Source organism: Phaethon aethereus (assembly GCF_964289735.1).
Source record: "Phaethon aethereus genome assembly, chromosome: 5".
Taxonomy (NCBI): domain Eukaryota; kingdom Metazoa; phylum Chordata; class Aves; order Phaethontiformes; family Phaethontidae; genus Phaethon; species Phaethon aethereus.
In genome coordinates this window covers 5,468,355-5,490,013 of record NC_138579.1, presented here as the reverse complement: position 1 = coordinate 5,490,013, position 21,659 = coordinate 5,468,355, and the positions used below count along the sequence as shown (strand labels likewise).

Sequence of the window (21,659 nt, the reverse complement as noted above, 5' to 3'; positions counted from 1 at the left end):
ATTTGAAATGGTATGCAAGAACTATCATAACACTGAAATCATGAAATAAACTTTCAAAACAAAGTTTGAGTGTCATTCTCAAGTTTACTCACTCCAAACAGAACCGGTCTTATTTATCCAGAAACAAACATCTCCTATTCAGTTACCAGACCAGCAAAGGTGTGTGTTTACTGGTATGAAGGAGAAAAGGGCTAAGCAGCCACATGGTCCATCAGTTGATCAGAGCAGCATCTGTGGCAGTAGCACTTGAGAAAAATGATGCTACAAACTCTTCTGCCTTCCCAGTAAATCCAGCTCTGTGGGACTCACCCTAGATTTTAATACTTGTTAATGGCAAAGTACCTGGATTCACGCAAAGGAACTGTGCAAGTTTGTATCCCAGATAAGAGGAGAGTTTTCCTTCCTGCAGTATTTCTTGTGTTACACAGACACTGAAACAAACAAAAGTCTCACTCAAAACAAAGTCTTCTCAAACAGACCCTTCCCTCAGATACAAACCATTAGCCAGTCTTCCACTTCATGCAAGCCAAACACACCACATCCAGATGGTGTGCTATTATTTCCAGTGAGGATTCCTCTCATGTCATACGTACATTTTGCACAGGGCATAGCTATATGAAGCCCTGAAGCAGCAATTAAACTGCAACAGCAAAGGAAGAAAGTAAAGAAGCTTGATAATGGACTGGGAACATGCGTGTTTGCAACCCGGTTACACTGAGAGGCAGACTGCGCTCTGGCCCACCAGCATTACCACATGGCTCGTGGCCTTAATTCAACAAGGAACATTTCCTGAAAGTGTGTTTTCATAGCAACTCTTGTGAGAAATAAAGTATTTCACAGAGTCCAGTAAGAACGAGGTGGAGGTGAGACTGCCTCTCACAGATGAGGTATATGCTAAATAGAAATAATGCTGCAGTATGCATATGGGACCTGAGGAACTTGTACTGAATATTAAACAAGGAAGAGGCACCTTCACGATTATGACAGAAACCATGACAAGGAATTGAAGGCCAAAGGCGTTTCTTGCCAATCTGGTTGGGCTGCCATTCTTGATGAAGATTAGCCACAAGGTTGTCTTGTGGGAGCAAGGACTCGGAACATGGAATCACAAGAGGATCTCATTGAAAAGGCACTAGGAAGAAGCATATAGTTTCAGGTTAACGAGATTCATCCTATTTCCAATCACTGAGTGGGACAAAAAATATACAGTTTGGGATTTTTAGAAAAAATGCTGCAGAAAAAACCCCTTTTTTTTAAATAGCAAAAGCATAAAAAGAAAAGTAAAGCTATTTTCAAATTATTAAAATGCTGAACATTTATACAGCAAAATTATGTTAAAAACAGCAGCAGACAAAGTACGTCCCATCACCATTGGCAAGGGACATGTAAAATGTTTATAAGGTTAACTATAAAACAATTTTACAACCAAAATATGAACAGGCCAATTTAAGTATATATATATATACAGAATATATTAAAATCATATAAATTATATATTTATACAGAGGGCACAAATATAGCAAAAAGCTATAGTTGATTAAACAGAACTGAGCTTGAATGATCAATTTCATCTAGAGATGTTACAATTTCCTCCCAAATTATGTCTTTTTTTTTAAACCTGGATAGATTGATATCTCAGATACCAAGAGTACAGAAAGCAAAAGGAAAAAAAACCCCACAAATCAAAGAGTTATCATTCTGTATGAAAAGAAACTAACAGTGGGCAGGGTACATCTCTCATGAAATTCTGATTTAATTATTTCCATAGTAAACATTTATCAGCTCTCTTAAAAAGTCAGGAATTTCAAGTGATCCACTTCAGATGTACCACCCTGTTGCATATATTTGATTACATTTGAATGTTGTTTGATTTGCAAACATTTGAAAAAAAATGGATACAAACACATCTCAATCTGAAAAAAAAAAGTGACAGATGGCAGCAAGTTGAAAACTGAACAAAGACTCAGCTGAGCTAGAAATGATGCTCTCCTTACAGCATTTTGGCTAGTAAGTGAGCTTAAAAAAATAACAACTTTTAATTGCTTTTTTATTTCAAAATGTAACAGCATATAACCACAATCCATTGAAGCACTTGAGAATCTAAACAGTCCCATGCATGGGCTTATATTTAAACACACACTAAGTGCTTTCTTGAATTCAAGTCTATGTAAGTAAGTTCTGTGTAAGTTGTACCTAAACCTTCTGTCTTGCTGCAGCAACTACCCCTTCATTAACGCAGTTTTTAGAGGCTCGCTACGTCTCAATTAACCCAATGGCCCTGGGCATGCAAGGAGCAGTTAGGGCAAGCTGAGTTAAGCAGAAATAAAAAGGCCAGATTACACATATACAGAACATTGACTTAAAAACCAGAACTAAGTATGTAAGAAAGTAAAGCAGTTTCACCAAATGCAGGTTAAAAGGGTGGTGGGGGGAGTGGGTAGGAAAAAAGAAAAGTAAAATCAACCATATACCATAATGAACAGCGGATATCTATTACACTGAAAGGAAATCAATGCAAACAAGATTTCCTCAGTTTCAAGTAATCCTTGATGCCTTTTTGGCCAGCTGTTACATCATAATAGATATTTTAATAGTTTCTATACTCTACAATTTAGGCAGCTAATTTTTCTTACATATCCAATTATCTCTAGTGAACATTCACCTATGGTTGTCCACACATTCTGTATGAGCTCCTTGAGAAACTATTCAAGTTAAATTATATTGCAAATTAGACAGTTACATTCTGTATGTTCCTTCTAGATTTGAAAAAATAGGCTTTAAAGGCTTGTCAAAGTTTAGCGGAAAAAACCTTTCCATTAAAAAAATCTTAGCTTAAAAAAAAAATCATTAAGACATCTTTTTCTGATCCAGGGTACCAAAAAAGATTACAAATATACTACAATTTGACCAAGAAGACTTCATGAATATGCTGCTTTTGAGCATGCAACACCACTGATATCTGTCAAGTTCCAAGTATCGATGTATCCCATTCCACCACAGTCCCTCACAACTTCCTTGTCAGTTCCCCATCCCCACCCTACCACCTATTAATAACATTGTAAAAAAAAAAGTAAAATCTAGAGTTAGTGGCAAAATCTTCACAGTAAATTGTTAAAGAAAATGTTATTGTGGTCATTGCAAAGTGATATCAGTCAATTGGACCCTGAAAAATTAGCTTGATGCAGTTGTGTTCCCCAGACAGTTGTGTTGCACAAAAGGGGCAGGCAGCATGAAATGCATGAGTACCATGAGGCAGTGGGATTTGAGACCAGTATTTTGCAGACTTCTCAGAGCACACATGTCCACAGGGGGTGAAAGCATGAGTTGGAGGACCAGCATCCACATAAAAGCCTGCTTCACAACCAAGCCAGAGAGGCACATAGGGGCCAATGGTTCTGCACATAGGACATTCCCGCTCATTGGCTTCTGTGTCACTGCGATGTCCCCAGTTGTGATAGCCATGCACATGACCACAGCTGAGGTATGCCCAAGGCTGCTTCTCTTCTACCACATCTTTACGGTTGATGCTGGGAAATGCTAAAGTGTTTAACCCAACAGGACACTGTGGTCTGGCAGCATTTATCTCCTGTCGCAGAGCTTCAATGTGTTTCTGAGTTGGAGTGTGAAACAGTCCATCTGCCGTTCTCCACAGAAGCGTGGCTCCACACAGGTCAATGAGAGAGCCATCTTGTAGGACGTTGGTCTCATTTTCTACCTAGTGGTAGAACACAAGGATAAGTAGTTAAGCCTGAGAGCTTTTACAGACAACGGAGTTCTGTAAAAGTATTGTCTTTCTCACCAAATCGTTACCCTCCCTAGCATGCTACCTAATTTTGTCTTATTTCCTTGTAGGCCCCCCACTTGTCTGAACCCATCTCTTGTCTTTTATCCTACATTTAAGATTATAATGAGCATGGGTATCTTACTCTGTGCTTGTACAGGAGGTCCTAAGTTTGCAACTGTTAACATGCTATGGCAATACTAGTTATTAGAGAGTTTTCCTTCCTGTAATTCTTTGGGAAAGGTATTAGTAATCATTAGTAATCAGTAACTTCTTCACAAATACCCCCTATCACTGAGCATGCTACTTTTTCTCTCTAATACTGATTCTCTGTACGCTTTTGTCATGTTTAAGGTAAATCATGATAGACTGAAGAGGAAACTTGCCATTCCCGAAGGGCTGTATTAGCAGATTGCTCCCCTGGAATTCTTTACCCACATAGATTGGCAGGGGCTGCTCACGTAGCAAAAGATTCTATTTGGACTAAAAACTGCTACTCAGGGCAGATCAGCTGTCCTGCTACTCAGATACCAATTTTTTTGGCTTGTGGCAAGCATAAAGCATTTTGCAGAAGCATGAACTCCTGCAGTGTACCTGATCAACAGTGAAACTCCTCCACAGATACATTAGGCATAAATGACAAATGCAATACTTGCTACATGCACAGGTACTTGCAGAGATTTTCACAGCAGAGTGAATTACCAGTTGAATTTCTCAAGTGACAAGTTCTGCAACTGAAGCCAGGCAGGCTCAACTTTTGAACAATTAACCACCTCAACTACTTAGGCTCTTTCATGCAAATACAGCCCCAGCATGCATTGCCTAAAGGCTTCTCTCATCTGACTAAAAGCAGGTACTTAGAACGTTTTCAAGGGATTATGCCAAGCACACGTTGTACTTTACTGAAATATTTTTTTCATGTCACGAACATATAAGCAACTTGTACTATTGCTACCAGTTCAGTATTGATGAATATATATTAAAAAGGATCTTTATGAAATTGAAGAGGAAAACACACTTACTGCCTGGCTTTATACCTGAAAGTGTGTCGAAAATACCACTAAGGCAAAACAAATACCCTGGACATTAAGTAGGTCACATGAAATCATCATGGCTGCCTAAGAATATGATGAATGACAACCAATTTTGCATTTACATTTTAATCCAGTTTCAATTCACAGATGAATGGTGGATCATCCTTGTACAAAACACCTAGATGGTACAATATAGACTACAGATAAAAGGTCACCCGTGTAAAATACTGCCAGCAGAAAAATTCAGCCGCTCAAGTAGAGATGAGAGAAGCCTTGATTTGATGCACTTTTCAGATAATTCCTTCACAAACAGCAAAGCAAGAAGCTTTCTCATATGCAATGTGTTCAATTCATTATACAGTGTGCATTTGGTTTTATGAACCCAATCAACGAATACTGATCACATCAATACCAGTATGCCATATAATTTTATTTAAATGAGAATTCAAGTCATTTTGGATGCAGGGAAGGGAATTTATTTGTTTTAGTATTGCCTTTCTTTAGCAGCACTAAAAAGGTGATTTGCCAACCACGTACAAAGGGCGCAATTGCAACATCATCTGTCCCAGTCCCCGAGGCGATGTTTGCCTGCCACCATTAAAGTGACAAAGCAATTTATGTAGTGCAGGCTGTCTCCTGAAAGCAGAACAGAATACTCGAACTCCATCTTCCTAACTCCTTTAAGCAGTCAGTTTTCTGCAAAGCCAATGGCAAAGCTGGAAAGTCAGTTCAGTGTGAGTGTGTGGGATACCTCTGCAACACCATCAAGCTAAAGGGAACTCAAGGTAGCAGCACAAAAGCAACTTTGGCCTGAAGAGAAGGCTATACCCCCTGCCGCCCATCATCCACTCTTTCTCAGTCTTTAGAAGCTGGGTGAAAGTTGCAAAAGAGAAAGGACATCTTCAGCTCCTTGTGAAGATGCCCCGTGAACATCTTCTCACTTCCTGAAGCCTAACAGTGAGCAGGAGTGAACCATGAAGGCTTTTCCAGGTCTGCAGGCAGGACAATAGACTAACCTATCCAGAGATGAAGAGGACTTCTGGGAAGGCTCATGTGTCTGAGTGGGAACATGGCTGGCTGTACTTTGCTGGGCTACTTCTATGTGGTGTTTGACTTTTTTTTTTTTTAGGGGGGCGGGGCAGGTGGAAGAAGGAAGAGCCATGACAGCATTCTCCTTCCCAGGCCCCACAGATCTTGTGAAGGGAAAAGAATGAGTGCGCTACGGCAATTCCCTTCCATCTTCTATGGAGAAGTGAACACATTCTTTCATGGAGACCTCTCTTCTGGTTATACATGCCACAGGTCTCTGTGGCAGTTGAAACCTTTCATTTTTGGTAAAGGCAAAGCCCGTTCTGTTCCATAGGATAATACGGGAATAATAAGGAACCACTTAGCAGGGTTCCTCTTCTCTTCCTAGTGGCAGGTAAATCAAGCAGAAGCTGCATTATCCAAACTTGTTTTGCATGCAAGTGGACTCTTCTTTTTAAGATAGTACTGCAAAAACCAGCTCCCTATGCAGTAGCTTCCAGATGTCCCCATGTCCCATGTCAGAGATGGAGATTCAAGAGCAAAGTTTATTTAGGTTTTACATTATTTCAGTTGGAAAAGTGACATTAGCAGAAAACTTAAGAGAGTGTTCTGTATAAGCTGAAACAGAATAGCAGTCTAGAATCTACTGTAACACACATCTACCACTACCCAGGGACAACTCTATTACTCTGCAGTCACCCAATGACTGCCTCCATTCAATGACAGGACAACAAATATCCCTTGTTTTAATTTCCAGTTACTTTCAGCTTACCAGTTTCCCCCTTTGTTGAGCAGATCTGGTTTCCCGGAGAGTGTACACATCACCACAGACTGAGATTTCCCGCCAAACTCCAGGTTTAGACTCCTCAGTGAACCCTCCTTTTGGATGCATGACCAACACCCCATTAGTTGTCAATCCATCCATGTGGCCATCAGGATTTTTCCACTTTGCCGCTTTTTCCTGCATGTGACAACCACCCCAGGAAAGAAAGAGTTTGTCTAGACGTTTATGGGCTAAAGTTTTACACACTGAAGTTTTACTAGCACTACCTAAAACACATCTCCTCACTGGCCGGCAGTGCTTAAACATAAATTTGCAAAAAAAAAATTTTTAAGAATACCTCGTGTCAGAATGCTAACATCTTCTGCTTATGCATCTCCAATTATTATTCTATCTTAACTATTATTATTTTTAACTCGGTTGAGTGCCTCTGACTGCACATCAGGTAAGAATTAAGGCCTCAAAGGTCAGTAGCGTAGATATTCCTAACTACTGTAATGGGATACCACTGCAACAGGCACATCATTTTCCATAATGCAGCTGATGTGCTCTTTGGTGTTCAGAACTCAGAACTGCAACAGCTTATTCACAATGAGTATCAAGAATGTATCAAACAAACCTAAAGGAAATCCACTAACGTTAAAGACAATTATGACCACGAGTCCATGCTGGTAATAAATCAGGCACATAAAACTGCAGTTTCTACTTAACACTGCAGCTGGTCCACTGGAGTAATAAAAGTCCAACAACAGTATAAGTTATCAACTAATACAAGGAAATTTTGGGGCTTGAAGATACAGAATAACAAACAGAGTTTGCATGTACCTAACATAATTATTAATAGTACTTACACCAAGAAATATATTTTTAGACGAGTCAAATCCAGCTGCAAAAATCCTTGCTGTATATGGTGGGCTCCTGTCACAAACAATCCTGCATGCAAAACGGGATATGGTGCTTTGCGTAATCTGGGTTTCATCGTTATTTTGACTTCCAGAAATAGTATCTGTTACTACAAAGTCTATAGGGCTTTCTGTTGACCTCCCAACCTGCAAAAAAGATAATGGTATAATTAGAAGGAGACATAGAAATATCAAGCATTAAGGACACAATTTTGCCAAGTTAAAGTTGATGACATCAGTAAAGTACTGTCTACTGGATCTCTGGACAGCAAGATCCAACCAGAGACTAATCTGTATTTTCACATTTGTCCTAGGCAGAAATACATCACTGACACGGCATAACAAATTGTCACTTACAACAACTAGTGTACATGCTTACCCAACACAGATGCAATTAATTGTTTGCTAGAGTACTGTCAACAACATGAGTATTATTACCTTGCTATTTCATAATCAACCACAGCAAATTACTCACCACTATATTCTGTCAATTAAGAAAACACTAGTTCGAAATGACAAGTTTTATTCACATTTCTAGTTCCAAGCTAATTTGCTATAAAAATAAAGGACTTTTTTTTACATCCAGAGCTCGGTTATTTTGATACATCATAACAAAAAGCTACTCACCTTCATGTTTTCAGAATTTGCAGTTCCGGAACAGAAGAGTTTTCAGGTAAAACCCACTAAATGATTAAATTTATTCCTAATCATGCGCATGCATGACTAAAGAAATTTTAAAAATTTCTTCAGCAAAAATAAAACATAGCTGATCAGTAGACAAGAATATTTTTCTATCTTGCCATCTATAAATTTTAATTCTAAAACTGGAAACATCTAGGCATCTGGAACAGAAAACTTCATTACAAAATGGACGGAGGGATCTGACGGCAAATCAAACATACAGTGAGACTTTATCAATACTTCTACAAATTAGTGTTACACCAATTTTGAGCATAGCTGGGAAAGCGGAGCTGAGGAACAAGGAGCAGAATAGAATATTAATTTTATAGACACCTTGTGATCAAACAGAAGAAAGTTAAGAATATTCTTCACATGAAACTGCCTTCAATATCAGGTATCTACATTTGTCTAAAATAACCTCCTCTCTAAACATGATCTCACTGTCCCCCAAGAAGTTACATCCTGCTTAGTTTCTTGCTCATCAAAGCCAGCTATGGGAACGCAGGTATGGTTCCATCGTTAACAAACATCTCTGCAAACTAAATGCGCTGTAAAGAAAGATTATTCAAGACTCAAGGAAAGTGATATTATTAATACTTAACTCTTGTCACAACTGAACTGACAGCAACAGCACAGGGATCTCTCCCATACTTCTCTTCTGCTTTCAGTTCTACTTTGCAGTGTTAAACTTAAGACATGAATTTCAGCTTGTGTTCAAGTGACACATTCAGTTACTTTCTCTGTACCACGGGTCTCAAACCAAGTATAAAATGTGATGAACCTGGTGCAGAAGCAGCACCAAAGAAATAGTAAGAAAGGCCTAATCAAAAGTATACACTCCAATTTTCACAGAAGGTAAGTGACTACTGGAATACCCAAGAGACAGAGTTTAGAAACTGTTTAATACGGGACATTTCTGATTTATGTAACTTGACAAGCTGAAGCTAAAACTTAAAGCTATATTCTTCCTTTTACAGTATTATTTCTAACAGGCTTCTATTTCTCATCCAATGCAATTCCAGCTAAGAGTCAGCACCAACCAGCAGCAGCTTATTCATAACTTTTGACTATTGTCTATCTGTAGGTGAAGTCTCTTAAAGGCTAATCAATAAGGAACGTGAAATAAATTTGTTCATGACAAGTTTCTGCCTGTTACAATCTCTCAAATAGATCACTCTCTCAAAGCTTTTAGATGCAATTACAGAAAAACCTGCCTTATTTTCCCTTAAAGGATGACAAAACACTCAAGTGTTAGCTCTCAGTCTTCCTCACATCATACCAATCAGTCAACATGAAATCTGAATATATTTGGATATAAGCATTAAAATCTATATACAGAGCTTTTATGGGGTTTTTGAAATCTCTGAAGTTACATGTAATATTTTAAGCAACAAAGTAATTATTTTTGTATCTAATTTGTCACAACTATGTCTATACAACATCAAATATTTAAGTATTTGGTGTTTTGTTGGGGTTTTTTTGTTTTGGTTTGGGTTTTCCCCCCCACCTTGAAAAGCCTTCTAGAAGATCAGTCCCATGTATTGTGCTATATTTCAGCACTAGCAATTATTTTAACAAATGGCCTTCAAAACATGGCAATTTCCCCATGCTCCAAATCAATTCATAATTTTGTGTTTGAGATCTCAGAAAAGAAAGCCCCTCAGGAACAAACGAAGAACTTGATGTTACCAACATTTACTCACCAAGAAATTTAACTTATCTGATGTTGCAGTCAGACTATAGTAACCACAGACCTAGTTCCGTTATTCAAAGCTACTCTTTACAGACTTTATTACTAATTTTTCTTCCATTTTCCTCTATATCATAGAGGACTTCATTCCTTTTAGTTATTTTAGGCTATATTTTGGGACTCTTCTTGTTAACTGTGTCATAGTCTCTATTATTTCACTACATTACTTCTAATAACAAACCATAAATCTTCCAACTGATACATAGGACAGCTTCTGTTGTCTACACTACAGGTTATTGTTCAAAGCTGTGTAAAAGCCACGCAGTCAATCAATTTGCTAGTGTCTACCGTCAATCAAAGAAGTGCTATTAAAAATGCTCACTCCTGAGACAAGGCAAAACCAGACAACCTGCCAGCAGGTAATTTAACAGCTGCAGATTCCTGGACTTCACAGAATTTCACTCTGATGATAGGGCGAATTGGACCATGCATCTTCTGAAGGGCTGTTCTTCAGAAAAAAAAAAAATCAATTCTTCATATTGAAAGTACTTGCTTGTTGTATAAACTTGTAATTATTTACAGTACTGGCTATACATTTCAGTTCCTTGTAGTGGTACGAACAGGTATAATCAACCCATTCGCATCCAGTCAAACCACGAAAGAATAGGTTCTACTCTGATGCATCATCAACAGAATGGTTACTAAACTCTGAAGAAAATCTTCATTTTTAGCAGCATATAGATGCTGAAGCATCTAGACTCTGGTAGATGCCAGATGAAACATATTAGTACATTCTTTCAGTTATTACATGAAGAAATCTGATCTGTATTGTCACCAAGACAAAGCTATATAGTAGCATTTGTATACACATCTCACCACAGAATTAAATAAAGGAAAAAAAAAAACCCCAAACACACACACACAGAACAAAACAAGTACAGCGGGGTGGGGGGTGGGGGGGGAAACAAACCACAAACAAAAAACCACCTTTTTTCCCAAAACCAAGTACAGGACATAAGAACAGAATCATATGAGATGTCTAGGAGAACCTTCCAAAGCGGATGAACACCTGCAAGTTTCAAAGCCCTGCAGCAGGGGGTTACGAAGGCATTTTGTCAAAGTGATCCAGCAGATGTATCCTGCTCATCACTTAACAAACAAGTTAGCAGGGAAGACAAAAAGCACCCATTTCTGCATTGTCTCCATCTTTCAAGAAATAAAGCACTAACGAGGAATGTTCTTAAAATAAAATTTTCAAACACTCTGTTAAGAGTATGCTTCTAACTCTTCATGTTATCTTCAGAAAAAAGCTAGTATAAGAACAGGGCGTAGGACTACTCCTCTACGAAACTTCATCATGCATCCATTGAATATGCATATAACCTGCGTGGTTAACAAGTGATGTGTGTCTGCATGGGGGAGCAGGCAGAGTATGTGCACAGTGATGTAAACCACTTAGCTGCCAAGTTATATGCATGAAAATACGGTCATTTTCATTTTATTACGGAAAGTGTCAAGAAAATTGGTATTTAGGCAGCTTGAACACTGCTCTTCAATGCCTTCTGAATTTCCTTACAGCCCCTTGTATCATCTGCCCACATTTTCAATACGTGCTTCACTTCCGATAAGCGTCTACTCATGCTTCTTCTTGGTTATAAGCTTGGAAAGCATAAAACAAGAAGCTATTCTGGGTTTGCAATCTTCAAAATTTTCCGGTTTGTTTCTAGAAAAGCTGCAGAATACAAGTCACCAACATAACACTTCTCATTTTCTCCTTCAAAGAGAAGGACTGACTACAGACTCTCAAAGTGGAAGAAGGAAAACGGTGACAGCTTTTTTGTGAACCGTGAATCTCCCTCATTTTCATGGGAAGTAAGCTCTAACCCAATGGATTCAGTCCTCAAAGTCTACAAATGGTACCCTGACCAAGAAAACAAAGACCTCTGCTGTTCCTTTTCCCTATTTCTAATCTTCTCACATTCCTTATTATGGTAACCTTAGTGAAGTCATCCAGTGTTACTATCCTATTTTACAGAAGGGATGACTGAGATTAAAAAAAAAAAAAAGCTAAGTGATTTGCCCAAGATAATACATGTTATCAGCAGGAAAGGAGGGGACTCAAGCCTCAAGAGATAATCCTGTGGTCCAGGCATTACCCTTCCCTTTTCAGCTTCCACATCCTTGCCAGTGTTCTACAAAAGCCGGGAAGACACATCTGAAAAGAAAATAGCAAACTCTAGGGATTGTCTATCCAAGCGATGCTTGATCAACAGTAAGGCTTTACTCTGTGGATCAACAGACAGCATGTAATTTGCCATCATGTACCACAGGGCTGCACAAAACAGTCCTCAAGTAACATTTCAGATTGCCCGCAATCAGATTACTGAGCATAATTGAAGTCTAATGGCTTATCTAAATAATGGAAACCTCTTTAGCTGCAGTCTGGCATCACTTGAGTGGCAAAATATTGTCTCAGTCTACCAGACTATTCCTTTTCCCATTCTCATGGCTATCAGACCCTCTTGCAGCATGATTCTCAGAAGACAGCTACAGAGAGTGAAAAAATGAACGAGGACACAGTGCTTGAGGTGAAGCTGAGATCAAGTCACAGCATGACAGTCTATACATCTCAAGACAGAAGAAACAGACTGCACTGAAGAGAGGAATTTTACTGAGGGGGCACCAGGAAGACTGAGACACTCTACCAACACAAGCTGCAGCTCAAAAAGTTTTATTGTTATGAAGATAGGATAGTCTGATCTCTTTACAAGCCAAACCAGCCATATAACTACAAACATATGGCAGACAATTGCCTGAACCATAGGTAGCCTCTCGCAGGTGAATTAGTAAATGGGCCAAAATGAGAGCTTTTGAGACATATCACCAGGTACATGAGAGCCGCCGGAAGGAGAAAGCACAATCTGTGCTTGTAAAGTGGCAGTAGGAGATGCACACTCCAGTGCCAGCCGTGGAAGTGCAGTAGGTTTCTAGGTCAGGCAGCGCAGACCAAGGTATCTCAGTGTACTACCCCATGCAAATTCCAACTCTGCTGAGCATCAAAGGATCTTAAAGGGGAGCAGAGGAAGATACGTTGTTAGCTGGGCTATGCTATGCTTAACCAGCCCGTTCCTAGCTGAGCCAAACCCCTGCTTTGGAGCCAAAGCATCCTTAATTAGCTCCCTTAACCTGCTGCCTTAGACAAGGGTGACTTGAACTGCCATCTGTGGAACACTGCTTTGCCTATGCGGTACCTCCTCACCTCAGGCTGCTAGATCAATACACCCCCCCAAATAAAAGCTGCAACCACCACTAGGATATTACACAATCAAGAACAGAGCTGTCTATACAATACAACCAGAGAAGCAGCAGTTCTGCAACTGTTTTTTTTTAAGTGTACACAAGAAAGAGTCCAGCTTTCAAAAACGGCTTCTCAAAATTTACGTACAGGAAAAAGTTTCACTAGAGCTACTCAAGGCACAAAAGCATCTTGCAGAGATAAACAAGTATCATACAGTAACCCAAAAGGGTGAGTTACATTTTTCGTTTACTAGTCAACATGAAAAACTTGTTTCAGTTCACTCCATCTATGCAGTCCTCCATGCAGCAGCAAATGAGCAAGACTGTTTCTTAATCAATCCCTATTTGGGCCTAATTGTTCCAAAGTCACACTGGGAAAATTTTATATAAAGCAAAAAAAAAAAAACAACCACCCAGAAGCTGCATGAAGCAAAGACATCTTGACAGAGCTATTTCCTCTTCTGTCAACAACACTCAACTGCTGACCCTTCTAAATATGAAAGACTGAATGAGGAGGGATAACAATTCATGATAAGATGCTCTAATTACAGAGGTCACTGACAAGACAGACCTGATTAGTCTAGATTGGAAAAGGTTGTGCATGCTTGGTTTTTGCCAAGCTTGAAGTCTTAAGTTAGTACAGAATTTCTGCTCTCTTATTATATATAAAAATAAGCATTGCACAAGACAATAACTTGGGTTACCAGAACATTACATGATGCAGAAAAACACAAACACATACAGGGCAGAGTGAAAACGTCTTGGATAGATGTTAGCTTAGAGAAACTCAGCACAGTCCCCTACACCGTTTGATATATTTGCATACCCTTCAGGAACAGTTCTCTATCATTTTATCACCAGTTTGCCTCCCTTAGTGCACAGCTCCCACATTTCCCTCCCTACCTTTGCTTTTTACCTTCCTTCTTCCCCATCCCATGTCCTACTCCTATCACTTCCTTTTTACTCCAGCTACTTGATTAACCAGAGGGTGGGGGTGTGTATTCTTGTGCTTATTCATGACTCCAGACAGAGCACACACTTCTTTCTGGTATTATTTGTACAGTCGCTACACTGTCCTTGCAGAAAAAGCAGAGTACAGTGAAGGCAGTAAGGATATTAACAGATGCTGGCAGTGGTTTGAGAAGAGCAGACAACGCAAAATTTCAAAGTGCTCTCATATTAATACAACTGGGTTCAACCATGAAAATTTCACAGATCACAGAATACACCTAGAAGAATGTAATGCAGAACTGTGGTTCCATATATTGCTTTTAAAAAACAACGCAAGTATCGCATAGAGCCTTACCTGAAACATGTCTGTGTCTTTATCGTGAGTATACTCCACTACAACAGTCTGGTTTCTGGATAATGTGTAAGAGATACTGTGCTGACCTTTACAGCTGATTGCCTGTTGAATAAAAAAAAATATGTCTATTATACACGGCTTTCACATAAATATTAGAAGTAAATTCATTTCACTATATAAACACCTTTACTACGATCAGAAAAAGCAGTGTATCATAACATTTTATTACACATTTTATTATGTGTACACACATAAACAGCATTTCTTCTTTTGTTTTTCACAGAAGACCCCAAGGTGCGCTTGTTTATTTCTAATTCGAAAGCACCCAGTACCTACCACTTTCATAGTTTAAGACTCCACACACATGGTTTTCTCTCTGAAATTATATTAAGTTCCTAACCCTCATAGGAACTTGTACCCCAGCAAAGACTTGGGGTTTAGGTTCTTTGGTTTGGTTTTGTTTTTTAAAGCAAGTGAGCAATACAAGCGATTTCCAGTTAAAGGTGTCAGGATTTCAGAGGCAGGGATATCATTACAGTCAGGTAGATTTCTAGTTACGTCAGAAAGAGACTAGCAATTTTATATAAATAGTGACCAAGACCAAGCACTTTCAACCAGGTTTTCCTCATTAAAGGGTACTACTTACTACCTGTCAAAAGAAGCTGATCTCTATAGAAATGGATATAGCACCAAAGACTAAATAGTATTTCAGTATTTGAAACAAGACTGGAAGAGAGCAACTCCTGTTACTCTGCTGTACCGACTAGGACTGAATTCTTTACTTGTTAAGACTTTCCACGTCTACATCTCTAAGTTGCCTTTTTACTAATCCAGCAACTACTTCAGAGAACAGAAGACACATCACCCCAATACAGGAGCAGTCCCAACTCAGAAAGAAACAGTGAGAAATGGTTTTCCTTGATGAATAAACACAGAGCATAGTTGCCTCAGCAGGGAGCTATAAGAAGGGATACAGCAATCCCTTCAGAACCTCCAAGACTCAGCATACAAAAATCTTTGTGGCACCAATGATCATTTCTCAAGCTTAAAGACTAACACGCACTTCGAGTGCTTAAGTGGTGTCTAAGTGGAATCGCACTAGCTGTACAATGTAAAAGCACTAGTAAAAGCTTCAGGACAGATGGAAACAAGCTCAGAAACTAAATCGGTTGCCTAAGAGGTAACTATAAGGTCCATATAACTGCACACAATTATGAGAAGTAATGACTGTTACTGCTCAGGAAACACTTTAAAGACACTTATGTGTTGAATTAATGTTAATTAAAGCTTTCACTAGTTTTCTGCTATGGGGGGTTAATTTTCTGTAAGAGGTTGCCTCACTAGCTCCATTCTTTCATGCTGCTCTTCACCTACAAAATTCACAGATAGGAATGATTAGACTACGCAACTAAATATATTCTACTCATCTGTCTGTCATCTCTCACAAAAATCTGAATGATCCCAAAGCTACAGATCAATTATTAAACAAATCATTAAAAGTCTTATTGAATGTTGGAGGTACTAAGAACACCTATGTGCATACTGAAAGCCTACTAAGGGCTAGCAAAAGTATTTGACACAGAATTATTGAAAAAATATAACAGCTTCTTTTTTGTAAGCCTCCTGCATTTACAGCAATAGATAGAGAGTTCTTTTACAACATCCTCTTGCTGAAAGCTCTTAGCAGCTCCAACACCTGCTAAAGATTTAGGCTTAGGCAATAATACCTGGAGGCAAAGGACCAGGCAAGACTACCTTTCCCAGTCCCTTCCAGTACTTTTTTTTCTGCAGTGAAACTTTCAACAAAACTTCAAGCCATAAAGTCTAGTTTCCCCGATTTTGTTCCAACAGCTGCAACAGCTGAGAAGGTAAACATACTTGGTACATCAGCAATACACTGATTCTAAATGTCCCAGGTTAAATTTACAGTGTTTTGTAATAACCATTACACTGGCACACAGTATGTTGCAAGAACAAACAGCATCTCGAGATGCAATTCAGATGAAGTCACTAACAGTTTGTGACCTGCTAGGACACTGAACCGTAGGTCCAAAGCGTCCATCAAGAGCTTTTCCTCTATGCATGTTTGACAGCTAACAAAGGGGATCACAAGCCCTGAGCAAGTCTCAGGTGTTCCTAAAATATAAAGTGATGAACAGAAGACCCTTACTCCTTGCATTTTAAGCATAATATGGCAATAATCAATTTATATTCATGTTATTAGATATCATCATTTCAAACATCAGAAAGTCGTAGCTTTCACACAGAAAATTTTCATTCCTTTCCACAAAACTGTGTTGCAGGTGAGAATACAATGGGGGAAGGCTCATCAGCAGCTGTAACCATGATGGTCCTGACTTCAGCTCCAGCCAGCCTGTGCAGCACTGACCACCGGCGTGTGCCCTAAGCTTATGCTCTTCTCAGGCAAGATACTTGATCAAATGGAAACTTTGTTGAGACTCAAACCTGAAAGCTTTAAGGTTGTATGGAAAAATCAAGAGGGGAAAGGTAAGAACTTCCAGAATTACTTAGTAAGGCAATGTCCTACGCCTATAGAATTAGGGCTTAGATATGTTAATAATTCCCACTAGGTTGACCATGGTCAGCATCTTCACTGAAATATTAGAGTAGGACATAATATTTTTCTTCTCTGTGTGTGTTCCTTTCCCCTCCCAACTTTTCTTCCTCGTGTTATTTCCCCTCCTCTTTGTTTTCCAGTACTTAAAGCCAGTTATTTTCAGTGTGAAATGCCTCATTTCATCCCCTGGAATTGTGTAATCATTTTTCAAAAAGCTAAACACATTAGGAGAAATGTTTCAACTTGTGTGCTTTCACAGTCTGCTCAGCACCAAAAGTTGCTCTAATTCAAAGACATTTTACAGGCATTTTAACTGCTGGTCTCAAAGCAACTGGCCACTTCCAAGTAAAAAAAAAAGTAACTATTTCAGGAGCTACAGGAACAGAAGAACTACGAACCATTCACAATGACTATGACAAGTGAAAGGTAAATATCTTACAATACTTTGTACAATATTGTAATGTTTTGGAAAAAAACTACAATATTTAAGTGGTATGCAGCCACAGGCAAATTCATGAAGGATTCTGACAGCTCAAGGAGCTACAGAACCACACTACTACAAGTTGCAAAAAAGTCTGGAGATTGATTGCCCCAACCCCCTTAAGCCATAGAATCACAGAATCATTAAGGTAGGAAAAGACCTTTAAGATCACCAAGTACAGCCACCAACCCGACATGACCAAAATTGGTTTATAGCAACCAAAATTGTGAGGTTGCCTTTCCACTGCTTTTAGCATTCAAATTTCTAGGCTGTTTTTTCTTCCAGTAGGATTTCCCCCGCCAAAAATACACTCTTGATGCTGTCACGTAATTGTACTGTTGTGGTGACTGGTGGTGTGAGAAAAGCCTTGACTCTCACAAGTTCTAGGAGATGACTTCAGAGTTTCAGGGTGGACATCACCACTTCCACCTAACAGGCAGGAAGCAAAACACAGAACAAAAACCAGGCACTAAACCTTACCTCTATCTCTTCACCTCCATCCCAAGGCTGCCAAGAGCAATAGTGCTTATTTTCAAAGCTTGTGCTCAGAGTCCACCAAACTTCTGAATGCGTGGGCCAACATCAGCTTAATTTGAAAGCAGTTCTCATAGCTTTTAGGTTTTTAAAAGTTTAATGAAAATCAGCAATTGAGCACAGGAAAAAAAAAAACAAGACACCACCACAAATTAGTTCCAAACAGAAACAAACGCTGGAAAAACTTCGCTAGCATATATAGCCTGAGCCTGCCGAACAAATCAGAAACATGTGGCTCCAGAGTGGCCATAGCATATGCCACCTCTTGTCCAGCAGGAATGCTGGTGAGGAGATACAGGCTAGATTAATTCAGCTGCCTACACAACATTTGTTTTACATGTTTAACTGTCTCGAACTGCTGAATTCAAGTAATTCCCTTTGGAGGAAACAGATAGCAAAGTGGAGACTAACTGACAAAAACCCAGTGGAGGAATAGAGGGAACAAAAAACAGCAGCAGGAGATTTTTGCGGAAAAATTCCACTGCTAGTGACTATGTCCACATTGGGGCTGAGGGATTTTTAAAAGTCCAAATGCCAAATGAAAGCAACAAGGGAAACCTGAGATGCCGTATTCCACTTGGCATGAAGGGACAGATCTCCCCAGCATCTTTCCAAGACAGAGCTCGTGTTGGCACAGCAGTCCATCCATCTCCATAGGGCTTTCAAGTTGGAGGACGGCACACAGCAGCTCCAAGCTGCACTACATGTTGAGCCAGTTTACAGGAAGGCTCCTCTCCTCCCCACTGCTCAAAGCAAACGCCACAGCTACCCCCACTGCGAGGCACTCCCATTGCCTCGAGATTTGCATTCCAGTCATTTATGGTGATAAGAACTGCCTTATGTTATCAGAGACCGCAAGAAGCTGCATCTGAGAAGCCCACTATCTCCCCCTCACACTAAATATGGCCTAAGCAAATTTTTTTTTTAAGCTTTGCTAGTAGCTCAAGTTTTCAGTTATATCCTTCTTGCTGGCTGGAATTACACTTGGCCTTGGTTCTTCCCCTGCCTCCTTACACACACTTCTCATTCTTGCTCCTTTCTCCACATTTTGAGAACAAAACGTTGTTCCAGCACTCCACACTTACAATCAAAGCAGCAGCTAAAGGCTACATCTTACAAGTCTGTCAGGTCTCAGAGGAACTAAGATCAAATAGAGACTGCTTTCCCAGCAGCAATGCTGCAGCTCAGCAAGCCTCTGGAACATCCCAGCCCACAGGAGTTCTTTGCTCTCCACTTGTTCCCCTGGAAAGGTAGCTGCTATCAGTTTTACCACCATTTCAAGAAGTGAGAAAGAAGAATTCCCTAATCCCACATATAAAAACACCTTGCAGGTAAGGGGAATAAGAATACACTGAGGTTTCATTTGAAAAATAGTATTTCTTAGTACTCTGCTTTTCCAGTAAAGATACAGAAAAAGGAAGGAATAAAAACTAAAAGAAAAAAAAAATCTCCAGCAGACCGGAGATAGGTCCAACCGACCGGCAGCGATGCGCACCACATTTGCAAACATACAGCGTTAGTCAGGAGCGTGCACTGCACTGATACCACTCCACTGAAAGTGCCACCTCTCTCTGAACCAGAGAGAGCATAAATGGCTACTGTCCTGGAAATGAGCAGAAAGGTCAGTAAATCTGAAAAACTTTAACTGTTTCCCTGTTGCACAATGACAGATTAGTGTCAAACACATCTCCAGAAGTGCCTTTTTTGACTGACAAGCCATAAGGAGGCAAAACAGCAGCAAACGACCCCTTCTGCAAGAGCATACAAAAAGCCTATAAAATAAATCTGACCTAAGATGGAATTCCTTTTCAAGGTTAACTGTACCAGCATTGGATTTATCAAAGCACAAGAAGAAAACCCACATTTTTCTTGCGCTCCTTTTTTACGGGCTATTCTTTGAGAGCTCTGAAAGCTCCTGTTTTGCACATAGTGATGAACTAGTATATTCTTAAAATTTGTCTTCTGTAACAACCATGCTATTGCTTTGACCAACAACAGATATGAGAGTATAGCAAATGTCCTGGCTTAAGGATCAAACCTGAAGAAAGGCTTGCAAAGTACACATGTATTTCCTAACCCCCCAGCCAATCACCCAATCAGACTAATTGTTAGTAAGAGTTCTACACTTATCTACTACACAGACTTTATATCTATCTTCAGACAGATATTCCCTATCTAGAAGCATCTTCTGGTGTGCCGCAGCTCTCCCGCACACTGATAAAGTTGCTCATTTCCCTTAGTCATCTTCAGCCCAAGAGTTCAAGAACAGGTCAGAAGCTCACAGCATGACTACATTAACACTATCGGGTCAAACCTTCTGTGTAAGGCATGTGTCAACGAACTAGAGAAGCAGATCCCAAAACTCTCACAGCCTTTAGGCTGCTGCTTACACGGCTTGCAGGGAGCAGGTCCAATCCTCGTCCAGAAAGAGAGATTTTGCCACTTTCTTCTGGTCTGTAAACAATGTCTCCAAGACAAGAAAGAAGAAAAAAGCTCTGCATTTGGAAATTTAAGCTTCACAGCTCATTGTGCCCAGCTAGCTCCCCAAACATCATGAGAGGGACTTAACATATTATTATGGTTACCAGGTCTTCTGCACTATAGCAGAAGTGAAGGCTTAAAACCATTAAGCAGCAGATGTCTCACAGGAAGGGCTGCTCCATTAGAATAGGAGTTTTAGTTTAGTTAATTAGGTTGGATTAGGACAATAAAATGATTTATAGGAACACTTTATTTTTCTTTGTTGGTAGTCAAGCTGACCGACACCACACTGACGTGTTTAAAATTAATGACAGCACTGCCTGCATGAGTTAAATGCTTTCTTACTTGGCTGCTGGCCTTCAATTTCTTTTACAAAAAGAGAACACAAGCAACACTCCGGGATGTCAGACAAAAGACCTTGCAATTTAGGAGAAAAGGGAAGCTTTAGCTTTTAGGGGTCCTTTCAAAGCAAAGAACACATCAGATTTCCACTGGATTTTTGGACAGGCTGGCTGCCAGAGCCAGCAGACATTAGGTTACTGTAAGAAAACACAACAAAATCTCATGATCATGACACACTGACATTTTGCCTGGCATCAAAAAAGTGAGTCCACTTAGCTTCCCAGCAGATTGTAACAAATGTCAATTCATCTAACATTAACTAAAGACTGTTTGCAATTTTACTGTCTCAACTTAAACCCAACAGTAATTGTCCAGAAGTACTGCTTCTATAACAGTAGATTTCAATAACACTGAATTTACACTGACCTCTGGCTACTGATACAGCTATTACATACAATTTTCCTTTAGCCTTCTGCAAAGAAAATACAGACACATTATCATGGAAACCTTACAGGCTTCCTGTGCCTACAGGAGGGGCTGAAATGACTGTACCAACCAGAATCACAGGCCCAGCTGTTGAACAAGTCTGCATCGGCTTCCTGCACAGCTCCATACAAGCCCATCCTTCAATGTTCTTCCTTCCTTTCCTTATAAAAAAGCGTCTACATTAGAACTGCAACAACACCTATGCATGCATTTTTTGAATACCAGGGCTAAGACCTTGTCTGTCTCTAATATTCAG

The 21,659-nt window shown here is 39.6% G+C and overlaps 1 protein-coding gene across 1 annotated transcript in view; it reads right to left on the bottom strand.

The window, feature by feature from the left end:
- Positions 1–1,490: 1,490 nt before the first annotated feature.
- The window catches only part of PELI2 (pellino E3 ubiquitin protein ligase family member 2), a gene marked incomplete at its 5' end in the record, with an annotated part of 76,768 nt that continues 56,599 nt past the window's right edge, over positions 1,491–21,659 (bottom strand). Inside the window, 4 exons of the mRNA XM_082000520.1 lie at positions 1,491–3,715; positions 6,617–6,805; positions 7,477–7,674; positions 14,502–14,603. Of these exons, the coding sequence (XP_081856646.1) occupies positions 3,149–3,715; positions 6,617–6,805; positions 7,477–7,674; positions 14,502–14,603 (1,056 nt within the window). The 3' untranslated portion in view covers positions 1,491–3,148. The remainder of the gene's footprint in view (positions 3,716–6,616; positions 6,806–7,476; positions 7,675–14,501; positions 14,604–21,659) is intronic.